Genomic DNA, 16,695 nt, shown 5'->3' with positions numbered 1-16,695 from the left:
CTACAATAGTGTAATTGATGTGACAATGGACCGCTCTTACCCCCCGCTGCCTACATCGCCAGTGGTAGCGGCCTCAAGGGGCCTGGTGAACTGGACCCAACAATGGCAACTGGTAGATGTGTGGAGAGAGCGACATAAGATGGACAGGGTTTACTCCTTTTACTCTGCAACACACTCCCTGCACGTACGCCTAGACAGAATACTCTGCACAATGAATCTCGCCATGATAGTGGTGGATTAGGAATACCTAGGGCGCACGTACTCTGATCACAATCCCCTAATTGTACGTTTGTGCTGGGGTTCCCCCCGCGCAGCTATTCCTACATGGAGGTTGAGGCCGGAGTTGCTGGAAGATTCCGCTTTCCGAGCATTGTTAAGCGTTGTAATCCCAGAATTTTTCGAACAAAATGACGGCACGGCCTCGTCGGGTTTGATAGAATGGGACGCATTTAAGGTCCTCATACGAGGACACTGTCTGGGCACTCAATGCAGCCTGCGCCGCTCTGTCGAATGGGAACTGACCAAAATAGAGCGGGATCTAATACAACCAGAGATGGAAGCAACCAACAACCAACCTGATCACTCGAGATTGCCAGCAATGCGCGCTGAGCATCTATCACTACTAGAGCATCTGCGTTGTTTGAATTACTCCACACACTCTGCAAGAACTCACACATTTGTTGATAAGGCAGGCAAGCTCCTGGCCTGGCTGATTCGACAGGACTACGAGAGGAAACCAATATTGGAAATCCTCTCACAAACAGGGGAACTACTATATACGTCACAGGAGATACAAACTGAATTCGCAAGGCACTACGAGGCACTTTATGCCTCGAGGGCAACCTCTGACAACAACTCCAGCTTAGAATTCCTCACCGGAGTAGTACTACCACACATAGAGTATGAACAAGCCGAAGCCCTTGAAGCGCGCCTAGACCTCGAAGAAATTCGATCTAGTATCCGCGAGCTCGCATCTGGCAAAACACCAGGCCCAGACGGACTCCCAGTCGACTTTTACAAAGCCTTTGCGGTGCATCTGGCGCCCAAATTACTTGAACTCTACAAGACAGCTGAGCGAGAAGGCCATCTTTCAGCCACTCAGAGAGAGGCACTGCTGGTCTCCCTTCCTAAACCTGAAGGTAACCTGGTAGACATGGGTTCATAGAGACCATTGGCAAAGTTGAATACTTATTATAAAATATTAGCCAAATTACTGGCGACGCGCCTTGCACCGGCTGTACCAGGCCTGATACACTCGGACCAGAATGGATTCGTCCCGGCCAGAGATACCTCCCATAACATTAGAAGGTTATTCCGAGTTATGCAATATGCGAAACGGGACTGGCCACGAGCGGGCTGTCTCGTTTTAGACCTGGAAAAGGCCTTTGACTCCTTGGAAGGGCCCTATCTGTTCGGAGTCCTTCGACAATTCGGTGTGGGACCATTCTTCACTCGCTTGACTAATTTATTATATACCAGACCACTAATCCGAATGAAACTGGGGTCTGAAATATCTGAACCAATTTGAGTAGGCAGGGGTACGAGACAGGGTTGCCCTCTTTCACCACTGCTGTTCTCACTCGCTATGGAGCCCCTGGCAATAGCCATGCGCAGAGCGGGGGTTGGCTGGGGTATTCCGTTAGGGGATGATACTCACATAATCTCACTATATGCTGATGACCTTCTTTTATACTTCAGAGACATTACGCAAATCCCTCCTGAGGCTGGTTTACTTCTACAACAATTTGCCCTTTCTTCTGGCCTGAGAGTCAACTGGTCTAAATCCTGCCTTTGCCCATTCGACCCGGGACTCCCTGACCCAGGACTTATTATTGCCGGAAATCCCGTCCCATGGCAACCCCATACATTCAAATACTTGGGTATTTGAATATACCACCGTTAGGAAGACATATTTGAGGCAACCTTGTAAGAGCTGTGTCCTCGGTTAAATCCCAAATGGTCTTCTGGAAAACACTACCGTTGTCTGTAGCAGGCAGGATAGCACTCATGAAAATGGTGGTCCTGCCCCGACTTCTTTACTTCTTCACTAATCTTCACTAATCTTCCGCACTATGTTCCTCCTGGTTTCTTGAGGGCTCTGGAGACGGGACTGAGGGAATTCATTTGGAATAATGGCCGCTGCAGGGTTGCCTTAAAGAAACTGTACCTACCACCAGATAAGGGCGGACTAGCAGTTCCTAACCTGGAAAAATACTACCTAGCGTCTCAACTTCAAAGGATAGCCAGATGGTTGGCAGATCTTCAGCGTGTAGACACGGCATCAGAGAGCAGACCCTGGACACTCCCACAGATACAACATTTATTTCACCCACTCACGCAGACACAAACACCGCGACAACTCTTTCTTAGGGTGTCTCACAAATACACACTGGGAGACCTGTACGAAGACTCCCAACTGCTCCCCTTTGCCAGGCTTCAAGAAATGGGGCTACCACCAGGCCAATTCTTATTGCACCGCTCCCTGATAGAGGCAATGAGAACCAAATAGGGCAACATCTCTGTGGCTCCTCCCACTCACTTATTGATTAAATACTTACAAGTGGTGGGCCGAGGGCATCATTTAATTAGCTGGCTAGCAGATGCTTTGAGATCCTAAAAAGCTCTTGACAACGAAGTGCTACGTATGGCATGGGAAACAGACTCAGGCGTGTCAATCACAATACCACGATGGAAAGCTGCCCTTTCAGGCCACCTTAACGTGCCTCGCAATTCCCGATTCCGCTTAATCCAATACTACATAGTGAATAGAGCATACCTCACACCGGCTCGAGTGAATAGATACTTTGCTCGCACAGATGCAGCCTGCCCCAGATGCCAGGAAATCGGAGCGGACCTGCTACACATGCTCTGGTCCTGTCCTACCTTGAGCTCCTACTGGAGAGCAGTAAAGGAAAGCCTATCCGACTGTATAGCACCACAAATACCATTTACATGGGAAGCGTGCATATTAGGTTTATCTCCCAGATGCAAGCAACACAGAGCAGAAGTACGTTTTGCAGACCTGGGACTTATAGTAGCAAAGCGATTAGTGACCCGCAGATGGAAATCACCTGACCCGCCACCGACACAGGCCTGGAAACGATCTCTCGAAGTGTGGGCAGGAGCTGAAGGCACAGCACTGGCGCGGGAAGAGGTTTTGGGGTTGAGACAGTTTCCATTGTCTGCTAGCTGGGAGGGAATGTTACTGCGGCTGCGTGATGAGGGAATGCACCCATCAGAAGAGGGAGTGGAGTAATATAGGTGGACGTCCCCCTGACAAGAAAACACAATGCATGGGGGAACTGAATAAGTAAAGTTAGCCAGATATACCCTGATACTGGAATTAAAAATGACAATGCCTGCTTAACCCGATACCTGACCCAACCCTCCTATTAATAAACTGTTCTGCAACAATGTAATCCCATTCCAACTGGAAATAATCACATAAGTGTATTCTACATATGTGTCCATTGCTGGCAATTGTTGAATGTTAATCTTTTTCTCCCTTATTGTTCTGCCCCTTACTCTCAAATTAGTATTTATACGTAGCTCATGATCCCTCTCCTTTTCTCCTCTTTGTACCTAATCAGACTACTCCAATTGAACACACATACTAGAAATAACTTTAAACCAACATACACTGTACGAGCACGCTGATAAACATCAGAAACCCTATGGGGCTCTCACTCCTGCAAATCTATAAAGGGTTGACAAAGCTAAAACACAACAAGCAACAGGTACAACATGGTACGTTAACTTTGGATGTCATAACAACGGAAATGTAGAACTAAATAACTGCAAATGTATATCAAGTGATATGTTGCAGCAATGCATAATATATACAATGCCAGCTATGTAACGATTTAAGAACACATGCTATATTGTATGAAGCGTAAACAAATGTAGAAACATGAAGCAAAGTAAAGATGAAAAATACCAATAAACAAATTGGGGAGAAAAAAAAAATGTAGTAGGCCTGGATAGGACTTCTTGAAGGAGGGAATGAGACAACTGAGTGTAGTAGAATGTTATGTTAAAGCTGAACAATATGACCTTAAGGGGTCTACTGCGAGATACCATGACATGCTTACAGAATGGAGGGAGGCAGGTTTACTTGAATGGGAAGAATATCATTTTCTCAAATGTGATCATCCCAAGATACCTGTTCTATATTTATTACCTAAGCTCCATAAGGATAGTGTCAATCCTCCTGGTAGACCAATTGTGTCCGCAATGTCCTCATTATTGGAGAATACATCAAGATACATTGATTACTTTTTACGACCCTTTGTTGAATGTTTGCCCTCGTATGTTAAGGATACTACACATTTCTTGAAATTGATGGACGGCCTACACTGGGACAATGATTTCCTATTATTAACTATGGATGTCACCAGTTTGTACACCTGTATCCAACATGATTTGGGTCTCAAGGCTGTGAGACATTACATGAGAGCCCGTTCCATCATATATATGGGACATACGGAGATGATCTGTGATATGGTTTGGTATTGTCTCTCAAATAATTTTTTCTTGTTTGACAATACAATATACAAACAACTACAAGGGACAGCAATGGGTACTTGCTTCGCTCCCAGCTATGCAAATTTATTCATGGGCTGGTGGGAGGAGCAAGTATCCCAAGACCTAAAAGATTTTGAGGACAAAGTGGTACTGTGGTGCCGTTACATTGATGACATCTTTGTAATATGGAAGGGAGATGAGAAAACAGCCAGGGAATTTGTAACGTTATTGAACCTGAATGAGTTTAACATACAGCTAAGTGCACAGTACAGCAAGACTGCTATTCAATTCTTAGATGTGGAAGTGAGTATTGATAATGATCGTGTGGCAACCAAACTATATAGAAAAGCGACAGCGGGGTACAGCCTGTTAAATGCAAGCAGTGCTCACCCTTCCAATCTTATCAGAAGAATCCCGTATAGGGAATTGTTATGTGCTAAAAGAATCTGCAGCACTAATGAGAGTTACCAACAAGAGCGCAGTGTAATGTGTCAAAGACTCTTAGAAAGAGGGTACAGTGACAGGATGATCAGGACAGCAGTTGATAAGGTGGATCTTAAAGATAGATCAGATCTTCTATATTCCCCAAATACAATGAAGGACGATTAGCAAAAAATAAGATTTATTACCACCTACTCAAATCAAGCTTTCCAGCTAAGACAAATCTTGACGAAAAGTTGGCACATCCTGCAAACAGACTCCCATTTAAGGAGTGTAGTGCAGGATCTGCCCTCTATTACATTTCGAAAAGGTAGATCCATACGTGATGATTTAAGCCACAATATGGTAATGAGTTCTGATATCACGAAACAGACTGGGGTCCCCATTCAGGGATTCTATTGTTGCCAACGATGTAAAGCTTGTAGATACAGTGTCAACTGTACGGATGTCACGTGGGGTGACGGACAAAATAAACATCGAATTACAGGACTTTTTAATTGTAATACTGAACATTGTGTGTACTGTTTGAGATGCCCTTGTGACAGGATATATGTGGGTAGTACTATCCACAAAGCCAAAAAGAGAGTCCTTGAACATATGAGAGCCATCCGTAACAATGATTGCAATTACCCGGTAGTGAGACACTTTCAAGAGGCACACCAAGGAAATGATAAACTATTGAGCTATTTGGTATGTGATCATGTCAAGAGCAATATACGAGGTGGTAATAGACAAAAACTTTGCGCATTTTGTAATCCAAATATATTATTAGGTTTATGACACTTTCGCCTGGAGGGTTGAACTTCAGCAAGGAGATGTGCAGTCATCTGGGTTAGTCATTCTTCTGGGTAAAAATTGAATAATATGAATAACATCAATGGAAGCTTTAGATATAGATGTATATATATATGTTTTGTTAGTATTAGTATTGATTTTTTTCACATGTAGGGTTTCTTTAATCAATTTGGGGTTATGGGTTATGAGCACATGGATATATTTAATGCAGCACATAAGACACGATTAGAATAGGAGTATGACATCTATCTAATATAAGAGATCATAACAACATTATGTAAAAGAATGAGGGCATCAGTAAACAAATAATTCAATTAAGACACTTGCTATATAGGCTGAATAACATTAAGAGAAAGTTATATTATGTACAAGGGATCAGCCTAATATGGCCGCCATGCTAACTAAGCAAATCAATGCATATGCTGTATTTGTCTGTTTTTAGTTTTGCTGATCTCAGGTATTTGTATGCTAATGTGCTAAGCTCCCCCATCTGTGAACAAGGCTACGGCTGAAACGCGTTGGGAGGAATAATCTGTGAAGAGTAAAAGCTTTCATTACACTGGAAGTGTCCTGACCTTTCTTGTTATTACAAGAATTTGTTCTGTATTTTTATGGTGTTTCTCGAAGCCATGGTCGGACCTCCAATTTTTTGAGCCTCGGTAATTCGGTTCCTTTTGGTGAATATATATATATATATATATATAAATATATATATAAATCTACAATATGCACAATTTGTGTTGAAACATTTTAAGTGTACACAGAAGATCAGAGTTTTTAGATGCAATATTGTATGGTCCTAGTATGTAGTCTCAAAAAAGGATTTATATGACTGGTTTAAAATGTAGTCAGAATGTTTTTCTGATTCTCATGAAAAGGAAAGTACTTGAATAAGAAAGTTTTCATTTAATCCATCTTGATTCCCTTACAGGTATCCCGCCATCTTGAAACTTAATCATTTTAAATTTAATTCTTAGATTGTTCATGTTTTCAGAATGACTATGCTTAGAATCATAGTCTAGTATTGATTTCAGGAGACATAATTTTCATATTGTGTGTTCTAACCTTTTTCTTACTACAGGTCTCCTTCTCAGCTGTTTCCCTTCCTAATCCCCTCTTCCCCTCTTGAACTTTCTTAGCCTCTTTGATTTATCTATCAGAATCTTGGAGCTGTTCAGTGGTGGATGTGTTGGGAATCCAAACCAATGAACAGCCTTCCACCTCCGCTGCCGCTAGTGGACAGGAGGCCCCACCACAGGACCAACAGGCCACCAGCACCCCACACCCTGCAGAAGGAGAACCACTCCACAAATGGACCCTGCGATTCAGGCAGAAGCCAGAGAACATTGTCAAGACCCCGCCAGGAAATAGGACTCTCCTGAATGTCACCTTTGTGTCCCACTCTGTCACCCTGTCCACCTTGAACTGCCATTGCTGCCCTTCCCATGCCACCTGTGATTCAAATAGACTGGACTCCATCCTGGACTTTCCTCCATCATCAACCCAACCCACTGCACAACCCCCTCTAATCATTAGTACTTAAATAGATACCATTTAAAAAAATACATAAATGGAGTCTGTCAAATCATTTAACCATGTATTAGTTTAACAAGCTTTAAACACTGCAATATAACTGTACAGTATTGTATACATAAGAATGACTGGTAGTTGGCGGCAGTCAACACACCAGGAGCCATAGTGGGACACAAATATCTGAAAATAGAGATGCCAAAGGGTACAGTAAGTGGGCATAGAATTTAGAAAATTAGCCTGCCAGTGACAATTCAAATACAAAACTGTAAATGTAAAGTGTAATTACAGGGTCTTACCTGTGTGTCATTGGAAGTACTGTCTTATAATAGCACTTCTGGTGTCCTCATCCTCTGTCTCCTCATCTTCACTGTCCACAGGTTCCACTGCTACCACACGCCCATTTCCAGCCTCATCCTCCTGAAGAAAAGGCACCTGGCGACATAAGTCAAAGTTGTGCAACATACTGCATACCACAATGATCTGGCACACCTTCTTGGGTGAGTAGGACAGGGATCCACCTGTTAGATGGAAGCAATGAAACCTGGCCTTCAGGAGGCTGAATGTCCTTTCAATTATTCTTCTTGTTCGCCCATGTGCCTCATTGTAACATTCCTCTGCCCTTGTCCTGGGATTCCTCACAGAGATCAGTAGACATGCGAGGTTGGGGTAACCAGAGTCATTTGCAGTTGGGGTAACCAGAGTCATATAAAAAATATCGAGGGACAACTGTTAGACACACACTAACCCTCAGGGCCCAAGCCATACCCATACACCAACATCCACTGGGTGGGAACCAGGGCTCACCTATTAGCCACAACCTATGCCTCTGGCGTTGAGCCATCACTTATGGGATGCTGCTATTCCTTAGGATAAAGGCATCATGTACACAACCAGGATGTTTTAAACTGATATTAGAGATTTACTGGTCCGCCAGGCCCACTATATGCACATTCAGGGAGTGAAAGCTCTTCCGATTCCTGAACACCTGTTCATTTCTCGGGGGGGCAAATGCAATATGTGTACCATCAATTGCCCCAATAATGTTAGGGATATGTCCCATTGCATAGAAATCAGCTTTCACTGTGGCCAAATCCTCCACCTGGAGGAAAACGATGTAGCTGAGCCTGTGTCTAATTAGGGCAGGCAACACTCTGGTCAGCACTATTGAGAACATTGGAGACATTCCTGCTGCCAAGCCCACTGTCACTTGGAAGGAGCCACTTGCCAGGAAATGGAGCACAGATAGGACTTGCACAAGAAGGGGGATCCTGGTGGGCTGACGGATAGCAGATAGCAGGTCAGGTTCCAATTGGGCACACAGCTCTGTGATTGTGGCCCCGTCCAGTCTATAGGTGAGGATAATGTGCCTATCCTCCATTTTTGGCAAGTCCACCAGGGGCCTGTACATGGAGGGATGTCTCCATCTCCGATTCATCCGCAGCGATTGTTATCTAGGGGGCAAACGGTGAGTAGCTGGTCAGTATCCCATATTTCAAAACCCTACACTGCAGTGCATGTTGTGACTGTAACACAAATTTGTTGTATAGGCCCAAATGGTGCATATGTATACTGTGACGCAGTTAGGTGCCATGGCCTGACCTCCCTCCTGAAATGGCGTCCGCCTGTCCTGTATTGAGTGACATGTGGAAATGAGGTAATTCCGCTGACGTTGTGCGCCGTTGCGTGAGGCGGTCGAAAAACCACAGTAAAACTCCTCATTGGATCCCATTGGGGCCTATGGGTTACAGTAGCCAATGGTGATGTACGCCGGCGGTTGACAGTACGCACCGCCGCGGCCGTGACCACCATTTTCTATCTGTTCACCCACTTGCTACCTGACCTTCAACAGGAGAGGACCTACACTGCAAGCGCTGCTGTGAACTGTGTCTGGAACCAACCACGGCTCATGTGACTGAGGAAAGGGCCCCTGCCTCCACTGCTGTGGAGTTGGAGAGACTGGTGGATGAGGTCCTACCCAAGAATCGAATGCTGTATGGGCCTCCAGACCAACAGGTGAGTACACTGTGAGCACGAAGCATGGGGCATGAATACATGGAGTGCTGTGTGTGAGGGCCTCATGTAAGGGGGGTGCTGGTGGAAGGGTCCTGGGCAGCGTGCTGCATGTATGGTGGGCAATGTCTGTACATAAGGGGATGTGAGGGCTATGGTGGGACAGGAGTGTAACAGGCCGGACGGTCAAACTGACACCTTTTTTCTATGTGTATTTTTCTGCAGGTCAGCACCCATCAGAAAAGGGTATATGGTGTGCTATCGCTATGGACGTGTGGACCCTGGGGGTCTATGGCAGGCGGAGCACCCACTGTTGGAAACGGTAGGAGGAGTTGGGATGCTGAGCAAGGAAGACAATGGAGGCCCAGCTGGGGATGGCCTCCCAACAAGGAAGGGGTGCCCGTCCAACCCTGACCCCCTGATGGACCACATACTGGCGGTGACCTATCCAGAGCTGGATGGGCTCTTGAGGGCATCACAGCAGCCACAAGGGGGTGAGTACAGTTTCCAAATATACTACTTGTGCATGGTGAGGTGGTCTGCGGGTGGGGGATGTGGGCCTGTGGGTGGCCCTAGGACAGGCCAGACATTGCAGGGTAGGTCCCATGTTGATCAGGGTATGATGTGAACCACCTCAAACCAAGCTAGTAGGCATCCACTAGTAGGCAGAGGTCTGTGGGTCTCTGGTATGCTGTTAGTGGCATTAGGTATTACTGTCCATGGGCTGGTGACTAGTATTGTGACTGGTAGTGCATTGTGTAATGCGTAGGGCTGTTCCCTGTGTGTGTGTGTTGTGTACTTCAACAGTGGGGTTGGAGCAGCCATTGACACAGTGTATCCTTTGTCTCTCCCCACCCTCTTTGTTTTGTCATCCTGTCCTTCTGTGCATTAGCATCATCTGGCGGAGAAGCAGAGGCACCGGCGACGGAGGGAGCTGCATCCCACAGGGCCCAGTAGGCCGAATCCACCGACTGCGAGGGCACCAGTGGGACGGAGGGCGAGGTGAGCAACACGGCGGAGACAGGAGGGGACAGTTTTGACAGTGATACCTCCTCCGATGGAAGCTCCCTGGTGGTGGCAGACACCTCTGTGGCCACCCCAACTACAGGTACAACCACCACCTCCCGTACCAGCATTGCCCTCCCATCAGCCCCTCTGTGAGTTTCCCGTGGCCGCTCACCCAGAAGGGTGGGCATCTCCTTCGCCCCAAGCACCTCAGGCCCAGTCCCAGTTAGCCCGGCTGCCCTGAGTGAGGAGGCTATTGACCTCCTGCAATCCATTTCTGTTGGGCAGTCAACCATTGTTAATGCCATCCAGGGGCTGGCAGGCCATTTGCAACAAACAAATGCATTCCTGGAGGGCACTCACTCTGGGATGGCGGCCCAACAGAGATCAATCCAGGCTCTGGCCTCCTCTCTGATGACAGCCATTGTCCCTGTTTCGAGCCTCCCCCTCCAACTTCCTCTACCCAGTCCCATTCCCCTCAACTCCAACCTATCTCAAGCACACAGGCAGACCAGCATGCACCCAGGACAACACACAGGAGTGGTTCAGGCAAACATAAGCACCACACATCATCCCACAGGCACTCACACAAACACCATCCAGATGCAGACATACCAATATCCACTGCCTCCACTGTGTCCCCCTCCTCCTCCTCGTCCTCCTCCCTCCCAGTAGCGTCTACACTCACACATGCATGCACTACATTCTCATCCACTACCTCCATCACCATTACGCCTATCACTACACACCCCTCACTGGCAGTCACCACCCCCACATCCATGCACATGTCCCCTGTGTCCTCTCCCACAGTGTATGTGCCCCCTCCTCACAAAGTACACAAATGAAAGCATTCAGACACCCAACAGCCATCCACCTCACAGCAGCATCCAGCTCATGCACCTGCACCCAAACACAGCAGACAGACACCTCCTACAACCACTTCCTCTTCCTCCACTCCCGAACCTTCACCCTCTTCCTGCCCCAATGTCCCTTAGAAGCTTTTCCTCTCCTCCGTTGACCTCTTCCCTACCCCCCTCCCCGTCCTTCATGTCGGGCCAGGGTGGTCAGAATCCAGATGAGCGACTCAGCCACCCAGTCCACAGCCACAGTAGTGTCGACAGCTACTGCAGGTGGGAGAGGATCCCGGGAAACAGACAGCAGTACTGGAAGTGTGCATGCACTAGGTGCATCAAGGAGGGGCAAGGAGGCACCATCAGCTGCGAAAGTGAAGGGCAATGAGGCACCACCAGCTGCCAAAGAGAAGGGCAAGTAGGCACCACCAGCTGCAAAAGTGAAGGGCAAGGAGGCACCACCAGCTGCAAAAGGGAAGGGCAAGGGGCCAGCAGTAGCAGGCAGGAAGGACAGGAGGCCTGGTGCTGGCACTCATTCAGAGCCCCCACCACCAACCATGGCGGTTCAGCCGTCCGAGGCTGCAGGGTAAGGGCTGGAGCCTCCCCCACCACTGCCAGCACCGCCACCAGCACCACTGCCAGCACCGCCAGCAGCACTGCCAGCAGCACCGCCACCTGCACCACTGCCAGCAGCAGCAGCCCCAGTGGACAGCCGTCCGAAGCTGCAGGGGAAGGGCTGGAGCCTCCCCCAACCACTGCCAGCCCTGACATCAGACCCTGCATTGCCACCACTGAGCAGCCGTCACCGCCGGCTAGTAGTGTGTAGTCCTGCCTCCATGGGCTGTAGTGCGTCCTGGACCCCGCAAATCCTGTAGGTTTGACTCCCAGGTGAGAGACTGTGACCTTGCACTGCCCAAGATCTGCATCACAAGGCACAATGCCCCCTCCAGGACCAGTGGGGGAAGCCATCCACTCACCCCATCCATCCCAGGATGAAGCACACTGGGTGCAAGTCCCCCGCCAAAACCAGTGGAAGAAACCATTCACTCGCCCCATCCTTCCCAGGATGAAGCACACTGGGCACAAGGACCCCTCCAGAACCAGTGGAAGAAGCCATCCACTCACCCCATCCTTCCCAGGATGAAGCACACTGGGCACAAGTCCCCTCCAGAACCAGTGAAAGAAGCCATCCACTCACCCCATCCTTCCCATGATGAAACTCACTGGGCACAATGCCCCCTCCAGAACCAGTGGAGAAGCCATCCACTAGAGATACTGTGGCCTTGCACCTCCCAGGACCAAGCATTGGGCAAACCACCCACTTGAGAGATTGTGGCTTTGCACTCCCCAGGACCAAGCAGTGGGCAAACCACCCACTTGAGAGACTGTGGCCTTGCACTCCCCACAACATTGCACAGGGCTTGTAGCCCCCTCCAGGACCAGTGGCATTGTACCATCTTCCGGCTGAGGTGCCCCCCATTCCCTGTCCCACTGAGGTGCCTGTGTGTTTTCGACCTGTTGCCACTTTAGTGTTCTCTCTGTGTTGTTGCAGGAGTGAGGTGGGGCCTTGGCCTATGTGTTGTGGCCCTGTGGCCCACAGACATTGAAGACTGGGCAGTGTCCCTCCATTTGTAAATGTGTATATCCGTTTGTATTTTGATGCACTTATTCATGTTATTTTATCGCATTACACTCACTTTGTTCCAATCCCTTTGTCTTTGCATTATTCCTGAGGGGTAGGAGGTGGATATGTAATGTTAGTGCATCTGGTTGTGTGTATGGTGTTGTGGGTGGGGGTGTTGCGTGTTGCATGTTGCTTGTGTGTGTCACTCTCTTTTTCATCCCCCCTCCCTTGTGTGCTAGGCAGCAGTACTCACTGTGGTCGTCTTCGCCGGTGTTGCTGCTCGTAATGCAGGAAGAGGTAGACGAGCATGGGGAAAATGTGCAACTCAGGCTCCATGGCGTTGTTGTTGTTCCCTGAGTGTTCAGAGGTGAGTCCTTTGACTTCTGTGTTCTGTTTGCACCGTGCTCTTGATGTTGTTGGTACTGCCCAGGAAAAGGTGGCTCATAGGCCTGTTGTAATATTGTGGGCGGTACATTGTCTTCCGCCTGGCTGTTGGCGGTTACGGCCATGGTGCTTGTTGCTACCACTGTGGCGGTCGGAGTGTTAAAGTGTCTGCCTGTCTGAGTGGTTTATGCCATGGTGATAATTCCGTTTTTTTTACCGCCGGCCTGTTGGCGGTATTACCGCCGCTTTATCACCGACCACCAGGGTTGTATTGAGGGCCTAACTGCTTTTTGAAGCTATTTTTCATTTAATCTTCAAAAATTCATATCTCATGTTTCCCTTACTGGATTTTGGTTATTTTGATGTACTTTTATTTATTAAAATGTAGTCTATTTTTCTAAATTGTTTTAGGGTTATTTTTGTGCTGTGTTTTGACTTTATCACTGTTTCGTGCTGCATAACTATACGCTACAAGTTAGGCCTGATGATTCACAATGGTAACTTACTCTTTTGAGTAAGTTTATACTTTTCAGTAAGTTTACAAATTTTTGGATTTCACAATCTACATTTTTGTAGTAAGTCCAGCACTACAAAGGGTCAACCACTGGTACTGCTACACTGCCCAATAGAAAATAATGGATGGTGGGACCTACTACAAAAGTGTAAGATACTATAAAACTGCACTTTTTAAACACCAAACACAAGAAAATTTACTCAAAAATGTAAGTTACTAAGAACTACTGCGGTACTGCAAAACATACTACAAATGCAGTTTGTGATTTAGGCCCAGTGCCTCTAAGTTAAGCCTGTCAGCTCTATGCCATAGTTTCAGGTGGTTGAGCTCAGGTTTAATTAGTAACTTTAGTGGTTCATCCTGACAAGGATTGTGATTATTATTTGAGGTGGGTGCTTAACACCCTCAACTAATGGGCACATTTCTTACAATGACCTATTGCTAGTGATGTTTTTTTTTACTCTTTATTTCAGCAATGTTACCTCCTAACTGTGCTTCTATTACAACATTAAGTTTCATTTTCTACGATCTTCCAAGTGAGGTTAGTTTCCTTGTGATGCTCAACCTGCTTCCAATACACACTCCATAATTCACTCAATGGTAACCCATCCAGCATTCTCATTGTTGGTGATAAAATGTTACAATGTATAACATAATATCTGAGTGGGAATGGTCTAATGAATTAAATTTGACTTATGACATTACCAATGTGAAATGTATGGTAAAATAAAAAGGCTCATTCATAGTCTAGCATATGGCTCATGGAGAAGAAGCTTTAGAACCCCACTGCTTTGGCACAGATCACAGATTTTTCACCTGAACGTACTTTTGTCAACACAGTTAAAGCACTTCAATTGAAAATGCACTGCAGGTATGATCACCATGCCACTGTGGCCCAGCTGGCATTTATGTGTTTCTCAGAAGCAAACTGTTAAATCAGGGGTTTTTTTGTCTGAAAAAAAGTCCCTTACACACAGGGAATACCCTCTGTCTGAAACAAATGTGTTATTTTGCTACTCTTGCTATGGCTTGTGTGACCACATAGAGCATGAAATATCAGCATCAGGCTCTCCACCCTAAATTGGTGTGGCCTTCTAAGAAGCTGAAGCTGGATGTCCTATGGAGGTTGGGCTTCCTACTGCTTGTTTCCAATGGATGAGCCTGTTGATGGTCCACTGTTGAAAGCTCTTTGGTTCCTCCAAGCGTAAGTGAGGTAAGGTGCAGGAGCCCGTTCTCTATGGATTTCTCATTTCTGCCACCCACTAAGTGATTGACAAAGTGTCTCATCACGAGTGTCTCGTATAATTCTGATATGTGTGCAGCAGTGTCCGCCATAAATCTCAAGGGGAGGGACAGGAAGGGGATGGAGATGGAGGGGTGAAAATAAAAAAAATAAGAAAAAACTTACCCTTACCATGATGCTGCTGTATCCTTCTGCCTCCCATGTCGCTCCTTCTTGCCTCAATGTAGTGTGCCAGCATTTACTGGGACACCAGCACAGGCTCCCCAGCAATCCTGGCGCTGCTTTCATGTTAAACTTAGCATGAAAGCAGCATCAGGATTGGTCTGAGCGTCTTTCACTGCCGCTCAGACACAACCCTGGGGTATGTGCAGTGTCTCAAGCCCGGCAGTTCAACACAGCCGCACTGAAGAAATCTAAGTGCACCTGTGTATAAGACATCCGGCCAAAGACACATGCGCACTTAGGTGCACTTTCTCCTCATCCCGCCCTGTGGCCCAGTCCTCCCCTCCTTTCACATGCTGACTGAGCCAGCAGCAGAAAAATAAAATGATATTGAGCTATGGTTTTATTTTTCTGCTGCTGGCTCAGCCAGGGGGGCTATGCCCCTTCACGATTGCGAAGGAGCCGCCCCTGTATGTGTGGCATAACCGGTTACTGCACATATTAGAATTACGATTTGTAGGGATTTTATCACACCAGAGAAATACATGGCGTGATAATATCCTCATCCCCGGGATAAACTTCAGCAGGTCAAAGCTGGTGAAATTCACAAGTCAAAATATCACCCTGAAAAAGCCAAGACATGCACATTTTGATGCTGTAGATACCAAAGTCCGCATGTTAGGCCCCTTTTTGTGGACTGAATTTGTAACCAGTGACCATTATTGCACACAATAAAATCCGAGCACGTAGCGGCCTTAACTCTTTCTGTTACATTTATCTGGTCTGCTTCGGTAATACCTCTTCTGCCACAGTCAGTCATTTTCTGAACTTATCATAAGGGCATTTTTCATAAACAAATTATTATTGTATCTGTGTTGTGGTGTATACATTTCATCAAAGATCTTATGAAGTTCTTCTGGCGGGCCAAAGGTTACCACTGTAAAGTAAATTTGAACTGGTTACCTCTCAGGATTTTTCATTTCCTCAGAAACGTAGTTCAAAACATCCCAGCCAGCAAACGAATATAAAGCAGAGTAAAGAGCCATGGACACTGCTCCTGCATTCAGCTGCGAGCCCTCAAAAGGTTTCTCAAAGTTCTGGATATTACCTGCAAAAGCGATAAAAACATTGAACTTGGCTACATGTTATGGCAGCCTAGGGAAATGGTCCATTAGTCAAAATTGTGTTTATCTATCAGAAACACCAGGCAAAACAATGGTGTATTTTATTAAAACATTTTAAACCATTTAGTACTTTCTGCAAGATGATGGCTGATGTCTGTGACATCAAAAGGAAACCATTTAGGGAATATCCAACCAGAGAACAAATACTGTGAATTTAGCCATGAGTAGTTGCTCCAGTAGATGTGAAATTGATAGTAGATAAGACATAATGCTGTGACCGATGTGCATCAATGCACTAGCTGTATATTTCTGGGTGCCCAATGAAAGAAAAGAAGGAACGTTAACTTCCTGTACTTCATTTCTGCCTTGCAGAAGCTTGAGGAAGTGCCCTAGGAAATGTGGGCAAATGCCCTTTCTCTGAGTACATCTCCTGCACCAGGTGCTGACAGAAGTATATAGAAAAGAGCTTGAACCATTGAAATAAC

At 46.6% G+C, this 16,695-nt stretch overlaps 1 protein-coding gene across 1 annotated transcript in view; it reads right to left on the bottom strand.

Annotated features, from left to right (window-relative positions):
- LOC138269597 (Y+L amino acid transporter 2-like) overlaps positions 1–16,695 on the bottom strand; it is a 300,952-nt gene that overhangs the window by 222,224 nt on the left and 62,033 nt on the right. The window contains exon 4 of the mRNA XM_069218807.1: positions 16,050–16,194. Coding sequence (XP_069074908.1) covers positions 16,050–16,194 — 145 coding nt within the window. The remainder of the gene's footprint in view (positions 1–16,049; positions 16,195–16,695) is intronic.

The sequence above is a fragment of the Pleurodeles waltl genome, chromosome 2_1, assembly GCF_031143425.1.
Source record: "Pleurodeles waltl isolate 20211129_DDA chromosome 2_1, aPleWal1.hap1.20221129, whole genome shotgun sequence".
NCBI lineage: Eukaryota > Metazoa > Chordata > Amphibia > Caudata > Salamandridae > Pleurodeles > Pleurodeles waltl.
The sequence above is the reverse complement of the archived record's forward strand: the minus strand, read 5'-3'. Positions and strand labels throughout refer to the sequence as shown.